Source organism: Mytilus edulis, chromosome 2 (assembly GCF_963676685.1).
Source record: "Mytilus edulis chromosome 2, xbMytEdul2.2, whole genome shotgun sequence".
Classification (NCBI taxonomy): domain Eukaryota; kingdom Metazoa; phylum Mollusca; class Bivalvia; order Mytilida; family Mytilidae; genus Mytilus; species Mytilus edulis.
The window spans coordinates 72,157,586-72,171,443 of NC_092345.1; the positions used below are offsets into that span (position 1 = coordinate 72,157,586).

The 13,858-nt window shown below is 32.4% G+C and overlaps 1 protein-coding gene across 3 annotated transcripts; it reads right to left on the reverse strand.

Annotated features, from left to right (window-relative positions):
- Positions 1-2,779: 2,779 nt before the first annotated feature.
- LOC139512860 (cAMP-responsive element modulator-like) lies at positions 2,780-13,238 on the reverse strand. Of its 3 annotated transcripts, none has more exons than XM_071300790.1 (7): positions 13,092-13,238; positions 10,602-10,790; positions 9,794-9,876; positions 8,125-8,258; positions 6,088-6,258; positions 5,382-5,523; positions 2,780-4,761 (listed from the first exon to the last, which is right to left on the reverse strand). In XM_071300790.1, the coding sequence occupies exons 2-7, from the start codon at positions 10,776-10,778 to the stop codon at positions 4,617-4,619; spliced, it is 852 nt and encodes a 283-aa protein (XP_071156891.1). In that variant the 5' UTR covers positions 10,779-10,790; positions 13,092-13,238; the 3' UTR covers positions 2,780-4,616. The 3 variants fall into 3 exon arrangements, with proteins under 3 accessions (XP_071156891.1, XP_071156893.1, XP_071156892.1); XM_071300792.1 differs by having other exon boundaries at positions 13,103-13,213; XM_071300791.1 differs by having other exon boundaries at positions 12,831-13,206.
- Positions 13,239-13,858: the final 620 nt, after the last annotated feature.

Below are 13,858 nucleotides of genomic sequence, written 5' to 3' on the forward strand. Positions count from 1 at the left end.
TATCAGCCCTTAAATTTTCAGATGATTCAGAGAACCTGTTGTTGGGTTGCTGCCACTAAATTGGTAATTTTAAGAAAATTTTGCAGTTTTTGGTTATTACTTTGAATATCATAGATAAAGGTAAACTGTAAACATCATAATGTTCAGCAAAGTAAGATCTACAAAAAAGTCAACATGACCAAAATGGTTAGTTGAACCCTTAAGGAGTTATTGCCCTTTATAGTCATTTTTTACCAATTTTTCGAAAGTTTTTGTTATCTTTTACAAAAATCTCCTCTGAAACTACTGTGCCAAATTTTACCAAACTTGGCCACAATCATCATTAGGGTATCTAGTTTTAAAAATGTGTCCATTGACCCAGCCAACCAACCAAGATGGCTGCCATGGCTAAAATAGAACGTAGGGGTAAAATGTAGATTTTGGCTTATAACTCTGAAACCGAAGCATTTAGAGCAAATCTGACTTGGTGTAAAATTGTTTATCAGGACAAGATCTTCCCTGAAATTTTCAGATGAATTGGATAGCCGGATGTTGAAATTTTGCTGTTTTTATACGACCGCAAATTGGTTGTATATTGATTTCACGTTGGCGTCTTCAGCGTCCGTAGTTGTCGTCGGCAGTGTGACTTTTGTTTTTCGCACTATATCTTAAGTACAAGTGAATAGAAATCAATGAAATTTAAACACAAGGTTTATGACCATAAAAGGAAGGTTAGGATTGATTTTGGGAGTTTTGGTCCCAACAGTTTGGGAATTAGGGGCAAAAAAAGGGCCCAAATAAGCATTATTCTTGGTTTTCGCACAATAACTTAGTATAAGTAAATAGAAATCTATGAAATTTAAACATAAGGTTTATGACTATAAAAGGAAGGTTGGGATTGATTTCCCAACAGTTAAGAATAAGGTAAAAAAACAGGTCCCAAATAAGCATTTTTCTTGGTTTTCGCACAATAACTTTAGTATTAGTTTATAGAAATCTATGAAATTTTAACACAAGGTTTAATACCACAAATAATCTCCATGGAAATAAGATATGCCAATGCTTATACAACTGCCAACAAAATGTTCCCCATGAACAGACCTAATCACACTAATACATGTAAAATAAGCAAGTTTCAAAGTCAATAGACCATGACTTAGGGCCTAATCATCTCCCTGAAAATAAGATATGCCAATGCTAATACAATTGCATACCAAATATGATTGACCTAAACCTTGTGGTTCGCCAGAAACTTGACCTAATCACAAACTTATACATTGTTGACACCGCCAGAAACAGCATACCTATGTCTCTCTTGTTGACTGTCAAGGCAAGACAAAAATTGTACATGCATGTAAGAGCACTAACAAGACCCAACTATCGATTGTTTGGTATTTTGATGTCCCCTACAATGCATTGTGCAGTGCAAAAAGGAACAGAACTCACTGCTTGAATTTGAAAGCTTTCTACAAATTTGGTTTCTTACATTGTGAATGAGTTTCATAAAATTTGGATGAGTAAAACTTCAGTTTAGAGTGCAGAAAATAAAATGGGGTGGACAAACGTTCAGGGATAACACTTACTGCTCCCATTGCCTATGGCAGAGGCATATCAAAGACCAAATTATCAATCAGATCATATCAATTGGATTTAGTGTCCAGAAGTTCTCAACAGTCAAGAGAAAAACATGAGATTGTGCACTGCCAAAACATAAGTATCAACAGAATGCAGGACTATGAATGATCATTTTTTGAGTAAAGCAATAATACGGGTCAGAAATTTGAACCAACTGTAAAGTCAATCCTGAATTGCAAGCAGTGAAGTTCAATACATTCTGTATTTATCTATCAGGAAGTCCAGATTCTATGTATTTTAATAAAACAAAATACAAAAATATACATCACATTTAATTTTTTATTTAATATAAAATAATATAGCAATACATTATTGATATACGAATATCCATTTGAGAAATGTCCATGTTATTTCTCCATATCATTCACCATCTACACTATTATCACAGTTCTGTCAATAATGGGTCAAATCTTTGTCAACCAAAAGTTCCAATCAAACTCATAAAAGTACTTGACAACACTTAAAACATCTACACATAAATCCAAGGATAAAATAAATATTTCATTTATAAAAGAGAGCAAAATGTTACAAGTATATTAAAAGATAACATATCAAACAGCAGCTGTCCAGTGAAGAAGATAATTGTAAGCAAAGATTTTATATTTATATATTTATCCTGGGAGGAAAGCAATAATGCAACAAACAAGAATGTGTCCCCAGTACACGGATGCCCCACTCGCACTATCATTTTCTATGTTCAGTGGACCGTGAAATTGGGGTCAGAACTCTAATTTGACATTAAAATAAGAAAGATCATATAATAAGGAACATATATACTAAGTTTCAAGTTGATTGGACTTCAACTTCATCAAAAACTACCTCGACCAAAAACTTTAACCTGAAGCGGGACGAACGAACGAACGGAGCCACAGACCAGAAAACATAATGCCCCTCTACTATCGTAGGTGGGGCATAAAAAACACCTTTGGGGTGCTTGTGAATTGATTGATCTAAGATATTTGTGCAATCTATTAAGTTAACAAATCTGTAAAAGAGTCGACAAACAAGATAATGCTCGAAACAGTTTCCCTTTCATTTGCAATTCCTTTTTTAAACCTTGATGTATATTGTAGATCAAGTTCACATCTTTGAAAAACAATAAAATAGAATAAAACATCCCTTAAGACCTGTAAGAGTTTATGAGATAAATGAGGTTCTAAATTAATATAGAGATTTTCAAAGAGTGCTACTTTTTAGCACCCAAATTATTTTTTTATAACTCTGATAATTATGCATTGGTGAAAAAATGAAATTGTATGTCAGCAGTGGTATTTCATTTCAAAACTTGTTTACACTTTTCTATAACAATTACATGCCAAAAGAAGTAAATTTTACAGAGTTACACCATACTCTGGATTCAGAATAATTTTCAAGGAAAAAAACATCCCCCCCCTTTTGAATCAAATGGTCTTTCCCTAACTGCTAGAAAAGTTGTTCGAAAAAATTGCTTTGGGTTCTTAGTAATGATCATTTAAATGACATATAGTTTACAAGTGTGAACAAATTTAATGTGAAACCAGTGTACATAATTTACGGTAAACTAATCTGTACATGGCGTTTGGTGTGAACACGGCCTAAGAAGTATAAACATATAAAATACATTCATTCACAATTATCATATTATAAAAAGAATTCATAGATCTACAGAGAGATTCTAGGAGTTTGAATACCAATTTTCTTCGGTAAAATCATGTTAAAATTGATGAAAATAGGCTTGAAATTTTGGATCTGTGCTTAAAAAGTCATCTTGGTTTTTTTGTGAAAATTAAAAAAAAAATCCAATAATATAAAAATTCTGTACTCATAACACAAGGGTTTTGGCAAGAATTATATAAAAAACTACAAGCTCTAAGGACCACTGCCCTGTATTATCTTAGTTGAAAAGAAATATGCATATAGACGTTTGAAGAAGAATACTAATGGGACATACAATGATACTGCTCACAATATATATATGAATATAAATTGAGGAACCTTGCTAGACATCTCATAATAATCACACATTCAGTCATGTTAATAAACACTATTTGGGCTTGTAGCTTCAGTTGACAATTTTATTCAAAAGACGATAATGTAATGGAAACTAAGACAACAATAATGACTTGATGGAAATTGCTTACCATACTTGCAATTAGATTTAGCAAAAAATGTGCAAGTAACATGGATGTGAAAATTAAGAAAAAAAATTGTCCCTTTTTGGCTATCTTTTGATTGTACAATCTCCTTAAATATTCCTATTATTTCAAAGATCTCTCCTTTAAAATTTGGCAGCTGAGTTTTTTTAATTTTTAACACTTAACTTTTAAGGCTAAAATATATAAAACCTTACTCTCATTAATGCTGTGGTGGACTTCAGTCATGCTGTTTAACATGAAATGTGACACAGGTGCAGATGCAAGACCACAAAAGTGATTCCTATATGATATTTCTACAGCTTGTGCTGGGCAACACAAATAAAGATTGTAAACATTTAGTTGACAAAGACACCCAGTGTTAACCTTTATTACAGATTGTTTAAAATCTCTATCATTGTCTATAATAGAACAGATATTTCATGAATAGTTGACAAATAGCTGCCTGAGATCAGACTATAACCAAGCCTAAAATTAAGTACTTAAGTATCACTGGAAAAGTGGATGTACATAAATTAGGTAGTAAGCACAAAATAATTGCCACCAACAAGTACCTGCATTTCAATAAATGAGCTCTGAACAATCTATAATAAAGTCAGTCCGTTTCCAGTGATAACTTTCTATCTAGTACATCTTATTTGGGTCTTTAAATGTATAACAATGTTGCAATACTACACAAAACTGATGACAATAAAAGTTCAGCATATGTCAAAGTTACTGCTGATATACTGAGTCCAAGCAACAACTGTATCATGTGACTTGAATCACACAAGTTTCGCACCAAACACGATAAGTCCATATTAACCCTCCAAGCTTTAAAGCCTTCTGAAGAGTGCTGACAAATTCTGACAATTGAATTGATTGAACACTTCAGCCTTCTTTCTCACAGTAAAGTTCTTTGAGTGCCTTTAATTCTTCAATTAATGTTTTATTTTGATTTTCTAACACTGCCACTCTGTTCTCTAAACACTTGACATATTCTTTTTTCTTAAGTCTACATTCTCTTGCTGCTTCCCTGAAATGAAGTATTGTACAAATGTAATTATCTAAACCATATAACACGTAATCTCTCTACTACATTAGACAGCATATTGTATTGTATTCATGTAATACCTTTTCTGTTTATGAAGAAATAACATTAAAAATGTGGTGCAGGCTGAATTACCAACCCATGTTAATCAAATAAGAGAAATTCAACCATCAAGTACAGAATACAGCTATTGTATGCATGGTTTGTTGCTATTGCTACTTTTAGATGCAATGGAATGTGTCCCTGTGCATCTGTGATTGTGGTGTATGTTCTAATGTTTTTCATGTTCAGGTTTTTGCTCATGCTGCCTCAAAACCTTGAAACAAAAGTTGTATCATTGGAAAATACACCACATCTACTTTATTCTTATATTGTTCCCACTAAAAATAGCTATAGATAGTTCTTTTAACAAATTTATCAATAAAACTGCCACAATAGCCTTCTTATTTAATTCTACTATAGATAATGTATGTATCACTTTCCTTCAAACAAGAGTTCATTATAGACAGTAGGTCTTTCTGAAGAAATACTAATAAGTCAAATTTGACAGAAAAGTGTGGTCTACTTGAAATTTCATAAAAGAATGTTAAAAACGACCTAACTACCTGTTTTTTAATAGTCTTAATTCCCTTTTCCTAGAGGCCTCCTCAGACAATGATGATGATCCTGTTAGAGGACTTCCTGTTGTTGCCATAACAACACCTTGAGGTAGACCACCAGAGGCTATCTGGTATGCTTGTACAGTACCTATATATTGTAAAAACATCATTAAAAATCACGACTGTTAAAAATGAAATATAAATTTCTTATACTTAAGCTTTCCCCAATGTGATTATATTAATCGTTATTTAGGAATCAAGAACAGTAACTGACTACTTTTCTTCTTTAGAATGATGTTAACTTGAACTTTGTAACATTTATTACATTGAGAAAATGAGATCTTATTCAAAGAATAATCTTTAAATAAAAGTAGAATGTGTCTGAGGACACTAATGCCCAAGCTTCACAGTTTTCCAAGTAAAAAAGGGCATAACTCTACAACAATATGTTACTCACTGCCTAAAATTTGAACTCTGCCTGCTAGTTTTGGTTCTTAGCATAGTAGTATGAGGTTCATAAAATTTGGGTGAGGAAAACTTAAAAGAGTGCAGAAACAACAATGGGAGACAGTCAAGGGTAACACTTTTAAATGCCTTATAACAATATTGGCTATGTGTGTCAATATAAGGATATATATAAATTTGTTGTAGCCTTTTCCAAATTTGTATGATTGGTAAGTGTTGATACATAAATTTGATACTAATATATTACCTGGAATATAAAATTGTCCATCCGGCCCTTGTGCATACTGTACAATGGTAGCTCCCTGTGTTGTTGATGATGTTGTAGGACTAGCATTAGACATGGTAAATGTTTGTAACCCTGGTGATACTGATGTCTGTCCGTCAGGATTTGAGGTTATCTGAATCCCTCCGGCAGTAACTTAAATAAATAATACAATGTTCTAGATTATCACAGATACCACACACAAATCTTAAATTGTAAGCGTATTTTAACAATAGAATATCTCTGAAATTTATAAATCTCAATAAAAGAGATGCAGTGTACTTCATAAAATTAAGCACTTAGTTTAATAATAAACTACCAAAAAGAGGAATGGAGGTTTCCAACAACTGCCAACTGAACACATTACAAAAGTTGAAAAAGAAATAATTTAGATAAAAGAGTTCTAAAGTCCCCTTCTTTGCAAAAATTATTTCTTTCCAATATATCCATAAAAGTTCTTTAAAACAATTTATAAATATCGTAAAGAAATTAAGGCTTCAGAGCAAATGCAATGGAATTCCTTTATAATCATTTTTTCCAAGGGGCATAACTCATAACAAATATTTGATCAGCACTGATTTTCAAAAGCATCAGAAACATTGCTGATATAAACCTATGATATAGGTTCCATAAAATTCTTGCAAAAATTGAACACATGAGATTGCTAATAGCCCAATTTTCAATATACATGTACCAGGGGGACATGACTATTTTAAAAATAATTGATAAGCCATGATTTTCTAACTCGTCCAGGACATTGCTGAAATAAAGGCCAGGATTTTTTAATTTGTTGGTTTACGGATCCGCTGACCCGATTTTTCCGTTTTCCAGAATAAAAATAAAATTGACTTTTCATGCTTTTTTATTCCCGCCGACCCTAACAAATGCATTATCCCTGAAAAATAATTAAATAATTTTTTTTTATGAAATGAAATGCATTATTAATCACTAACAAAATTGATAACACTTTCTGTTGTGAAAAAATAAAACTTCCAGTTTACGTTTCTAAAAATAGACAAATCAATTATAACTGACCTTGAAATGTCGTTTGCACAAATAATATTGCAGAACGAAACTTGTTTTTAAAACCAATTACACAATAAGTTCGTTTCCCTTATTTGTCATCAGTCCGTAAGATCATCATCTCATAGAAATAGACTTGTCCAAATGTGGACAGGGTAAAGGCATCAAGTTGAAGTACTGAATATTCACAAATCATTTGGAATTTTCTTGTTTCATAGATAATAAAAAAATTATCATCCATTTGGATAAAAAACGGGAATGCGAGACAACAGATTAACCCGATAATCTCGTTTTCCAGTGGACGAGTCTATTAGGTTTTTAACACGTGTTGAAACTTATTTTCGTACGACGTTTTTACATTTTTATCTTCATCAGTTTTCGTTCTTGAAGATCATTATTCACCAAGTTTTCTGGAATTGATAAAGAGCTACGCGAATTTATTTTTCTTGTTTCTGATATGACGATTTAATTTCGTCTTTGTCCGTGCACCCCCCTTTTTTTACTGTAATTTATTAGACAATGTCATGCGATGTTTATAACATTTGAGCAATAATATTTCATCGAACTAAAATTTAAGAAATGATGATAAAATAGCATAACAAACATATTGTTAGAAAGGTGAAATATATATTGATTTTGCATATTTTTGTCTTCAAAGATGATTTTTTTTCTCCTTTTTTTTCCCGACCGACCGACCCGACTTTTTCACGGGGAAAATCCGTAAACCATCAAATTAAAAAACCGTGGCCAAACATACAATATAAGTTTCATTAATCATGTTAATATCTGGCAAGAACTGTACACATGAGATGGTAAACTAGACTGTATTTATATATCCTCTACAACCTTTTGCGGGGACAAAAAGACAACAGCCGGATTTATTCTACAATAAACAAAAACAACCTGTCAGATGCTTTTCTGTGATTCCCCTGATATACCATGAAACACAAATGAGTCAATTTTTATGCTTTGCCCAAATAAAACCTTGAATGTGTTTACCTTGCTGATACAAGTGACTATTTGTAGTAAGATTTGTAGCTCCGTCTTGACTATCTCCATCCTGACTTTGGCTACTGTTTGATTCTTCTTCAATCTTAGGTTGCACTGGTGATGATAATTCATTTAAAATTTTCCTAAAATCAAATCAAAAGAAGACAAAATTAGCATCTCAAGACCATATTCACTTTATCTGACTGTCTTTTGTTTCTTTTAAAATATAATATGAAGTGTCAGTAAAGCTAGTACACTACAAAATAGTTACAATAGTAAAACAAGAATGTGTCCCCAGTACACTATCATTTTTTTATGTTCAGTGGACTGTAAAAATGGGGTAAAATCTCTAATTTGGCATTAAAATTAGACAGATCATAGGGAACATCTGTACTATAAAGTTTCAAGTTGATTGGACTAGAACTTCATCAAAACCTACCTCGACCAAAAACTTTAACCTGAGACAGACAGACGAACGAACAGACCAGAAAACATAATGCCCATAAATGGGGCATAATAAAATACACCCAAACACATTTAATTTCTACACTTTTAGTGGTCAGACTGAGAGACAAACTAAAGACTAATTTGGTATTTTTTTTGTTTCTCAGCCAAGCACCTAACATTCAGGAGTAAGAACGGGTCTGCATTGAATTAGCATGATTAGAGTAAGAATAATGATTTTAAGGGTCAGCTACAGGATTTGTTTTTCTGCAGAAATTACTGGTGGTATTGATGGCCCCCATACCCAGCCCACTAATGTCCCATTCCAATTTTAAAAAATGTAGCTTGAAGGACCAACTTCAAGCTAAAATTCCAGGGAGAGTATACTTCTACATCTTACTCTTCAGGTAAACAATAAATAAAATAGAATGTATAGAGTCTACTCTATTTTTAACTTATTTATAAGAAAGGTGCTGGGGTCAATAGGCAAACTAGAGACACACATAAAAATTTATTTGGCCTAAGCAAAATTGTATTTACAACAGTGTATATATTGATGAAAAGTTTTGGAAGAAAAAACTTTATTAAGGTGCTATAAAGTAAACACAAATAAATGGAGAATGTGTCTATGCACGAGTTAACTTCAACATACAGATGCAGGATTCACATAGTAAAGACTGATTTGTGATTAAAAGCATTGTGTATAAGTTTAATAACATTTGGTAAAGGCAAACTGTAGTAGGAGAACGGAAACAACAGATTTAAAAGTCAAGAAATGTAAAACGCTCCACAATTTCTAACTTTGATCGGTGTTTTGTGGTATTAAGCATTGTGTGTAAGTTTTATCAGTGTGTAGTGGTAATAAGCATTGTGTATAAATTTCAAAACATTTGGTTAAGACAGACTTATGTAAGAGAAACAAATGAAAATTTCAGCAATTTCAGTAAAAGTGATGCCACCTAACTTCCAAATTGATTTGTGTTTTATACTTATAAGCATTGTGTATTTGTGTATAAATGTTTGAGGCAAACAAAAACCAAACCAGTTTAAGGACATACTCGACAGACAAATAAGGGTTACACTTAATGCACCCTCCGCTACGGCATGTGCATAAAATAACGGACACACACCATTTTATGGACACAATATGAATTTTGAGGTTAAACATGTATAAAAGTAATGACAACAGCTCACATAGAATTACAATGCAACACAGAGCTAAAAATACATTTACCTATATGATGGTCTCCTTGACAAAATTTCTCGTCTTTTCTTTCCTTCAGGGTCTTCTGTCAATTCATCATCTACTGGAGCTACCTAATCAAATATTTCATAACAAATTATATCAGGATAGTAACAGAAACAATAAAATAATTTACATGAAAATTAATAATGTATACAAAAATACAAATGTATTTACTTGCATGTTTACAAATGTTGATATTATTTACCAACCAAATGTTTTTCCTAGAAATTTTTTCAAGGATGGTTTAAGTAGTCTTCAAATGTTCAGGATAAGTGCTTATCCATGGCCTATCATATAAAGTACATACAAGTATATCAAAAAGAAGCACAGCAACAATCATGACAATAGCGCTGTTTATTTACTTATTTTGTTATTAAGGAGATAACTGTATTGTATTTTAAGCTCTGATGGCATCAATTGGGGATTTGATGGTCGCAAATTAAGTTTACTGGTGACGCGTTAGCGGAGACAATAAACGGGTGTTTGCAACCATCAAATCCCAAATTGATGCCGTCGGAGCTTAAAATACAATATTGTTATCTCCATTCTAATGAAACTGACAGAAAACAACGTTAAAACATGTATTTAAAAACTGTCATATGCCGTCTGCGCTTGTGCGTACGTCCCATAGCATCAATTGTCAATTGATGCCATGTAAGAAAGTGACGATATCCAATCAAAAAGAACGTTACAAACGTTGTTGCATTAGAATCCTTCTTCATTGTTTTACCATGTACATTTGTACATCCATTTTAAAAATATCTTTCCCTTTCTAGTCTGTTGGATTAAAACTTACCCTTACAACCTGTATAGTCTGTACATTAGGTCCAGCTGTTTGAATGACTGAGGGTTGATTTGGGTGTATAACGGACTGTACTTGGATTGGTGTATTCATGGACATCTGTACAACAGATAAGCCTTGGGAAGTATCCAGGTCTCCATGAGCATGATGAGATGGATGTACCTCTGTCATCTCTTACGGACTCTGAAAAATATAATAATGAAACTAAGATAAATCAGAGTGCCCACCCGTATGTGATAGAATATTTCTCTTGTGGCACAGTGCCACAAGAACAAGAGAAATATTCTATCACATACTCCAAATAGAATGAATAGAAAAAAGACCATCTTTTTCAGTTTCAAATGAAGTATTTGTATTTGTAACAGTATTAACACATACATACATTTGACCAGCTGCCAACACATAACATACATTACACAAACATAAGTATAAACGTGTATTTTAATGAAAAGAATCTAGCATTTGACAAAATATACAATGTATACTGGTATATGGTGGTAATTACATTGTATGCACCCAACTATAAAACTGGTACATGCATATGGTGGTAATTTAAATTACATTGTATGCACCCAACTATAAAACTGTCATCTGTTGTAGTTACACACAACTTTAATGAATCACACATCACCTAGTCTGGGATCAAAAACAATTTGTGCTGAAACCAGTGAAGGTTGCAATGGACATGGAAGAAATCACCTGACCAACTTTTAGAGTGCTGTTTTTATACTACAATAGCTTGACAAACATGTATGCAAATTATATAAGATATCATTAATAGTATCAATTAATAACCAGATAATGATTTACAGCTCATGAAATTGGAATAAGAGAACAGTTTTCCAATTCCATTGTTTAATATAATCACCAACGCATATAATTTATCTGTTTAAGAGTAATAACTAAAATATATTTATCCTACAAGAAATGTCAAATTAATGTACACACAAGATTACTAAACAATATTAATTTCTATGGAAAAGAGGCACAATATTGTTGTACATGTATGTCACAATTTCGCAATCCCCCCCCCCCCCCCTTTTGGTTGGTAATACAGGGAATCACTGAAACATGATGGGAGGAGGTCCCCTCTTAGGCAGTCAGTGGACCAAAATAGACTTAGTAGTATTTATATTGTTTAATTGCAGAAGTGCTTACCAGTATACATTTAAAAAAATAATATGAATAAATTGAGAAGCATGACAAATCGCCCCACTAATGAAAAGAGGTAAAATCTGATACACAATCAAGGGGAATAAATTCTGAGGATTTTGATGACAAATTCTAACATGACGACTGATTTTAAGATTTATGCATTGAACCAAATATATGATCTTATCATTATTTGTCTGCCAATTATACTGGACATTAAAATTTTAAAAAGGTTGCCACAAAATGGAAAATTTTTAAAGGGATTGTTGTATGACAGTTTAAAATCCAGTGTAGCAGATTTCCAAATAGAAATAATGTCTAAAGACCTTATAGCTAAATTAGACTCTGAAACACTTGAACTAAATGTATTGATGTCATAAATGTACATGTTCCTCCTGTTTTGTTGCATCAAAACATCTCTTTTGACTGGAATGTTTGCATGACCAGTAATGGATGGACAAATAATAGTGGTGAGAAATATTTGCACTTTGAAGTAATTTGGTGTACTTATGGGACCAACAGAATAGCTTATTGTCGACCACTGATGTTCCCGTAAAATTCTATAATCAGTTTTTTATCGCAAGAGAAAATAATGCCATAAAAAGAAAAGAGTATTTAAGAGTCAATTCCAATGGCTCAATGTCATTGATTTTCCAATTGTCAATAAGACCTTTACAAATAACACAGTAATGTCATGGCTGGTGATAGTGGTGTGCACTAAATCAACCTCATACAGGCATGCGCCGGAAAGTAATCCTCAAAAAGTTGATGGTATTCCCTAACTAAAGAAGAAGAGAAGAAAGAAGAAGCATGTTTGATGTCAGATTGGACAATTTTTGCAGGACAACAAATTATGATTTTATTTTATGTTAAATTTGACAAATATAAGTAGTCTAATAATAATCATATAATGTATACCATTATAAACATGATATAAACAATAAACTATACTGTTTAGATCTGTTTACTCTTTATTTTGAACTGAAATATAACTGGGTAATGCATTTTAGATTTGATGTCGAGTAAAATATGCTGAGTTGCTTCTCTGACATTTTGCTTAGTGAAACTGACCCATATTCTCTCTGCATTCTCCTGTTCTATTTTTACTTGTTGAAAAGTCCGATTTCCAGAGTGGGACAAGGTACATCAACAATCTGCTTCTTCCGGTTAATCTTCTGAGTCAGCTGTTGTTGCTCTCACAAAGTTCCTTTTGTGATATAAATCACATTCAAAAATTTGATTTGATCGTTTTGAAAATAATGATCCCCTCCGAAGATAAGCGTATTCTCTGTTATCAACTTGTTTGTTTTGTTTCGTCAGTGGAGTACTTACTTGTTACGTACTTTTCGTCACCAATTTTGCAGTAATCGGAGTGGATAAATTTGCAGAATACGTAGTCGCCACGTCAAAATCTGGCTGCAGCGTCACAATCAGGAACAACAAAACTGCTGAATAATATATTCATCCGCGTGGATTTCCTATTGCACGATACCTGATTGGTTAACTTATCTCACATGACGTCATACTGTCCAAATATAGACCGTACTACTTTTTTGTATCTTGCGGGTATAAAATTTGATTAAATTCAAACTGAATTTGATAAATTACTTTTTAAAGAATTATTTTTCTTTCAAATTTAATAATTAACAATCTGTTGGTTTATACATAAATTTCAATTTCAACGTTTCATGTGTTTTTATTATTGCGGCGTAGTTAGCTGGTTTGGTATTTAGTAATTCGCCAGGAAAGATTCAAAGTACTGTCACCCGAAATACACGGGTGTCTCACGGGGAGTCCTATATTATGTAATTTGATATGTATTCTGTCATTTATTGGATTTTCATTTTTTGTTAAAATCTTTATGATCCCCAGGGGGCCAAAATTTGTTAATGAAATTGATATTGTCTTATCCAACTATAGGCTACAAATCATTTTCTTATCTTATAATTACTCTAATTACTATAGTAATTAATTAATTGCCTCAAATTCGAAAGTTTTAGATTTTAGTTGTTTATATGATTCCGATATCCACAGCCCTATAGATATAGATGTCGACATATATAAATGTACATGTGAATATGGATCTGTGCCGATTAATT

What these genes read in the sequence shown, in the direction of transcription:
- LOC139512860 (XM_071300790.1), bottom strand. Translation starts at nt 10,778, where the DNA reads ATGACAGAGGTACATCCATCTCATCATGCTCATGGAGACCTGGATACT. An exon ending in TCAAGGAGACCATCATATAG is followed by an intron (nt 8,259 to 9,793) that starts GTAAATGTATTT and finishes ATTTGATTTTAG; the next exon opens with GAAAATTTTAAATGAATTAT. An exon ending in TGGACAATTTTATATTCCAG is followed by an intron (nt 5,524 to 6,087) that starts GTAATATATTAG and finishes TACAATATATAG; the next exon opens with GTACTGTACAAGCATACCAG.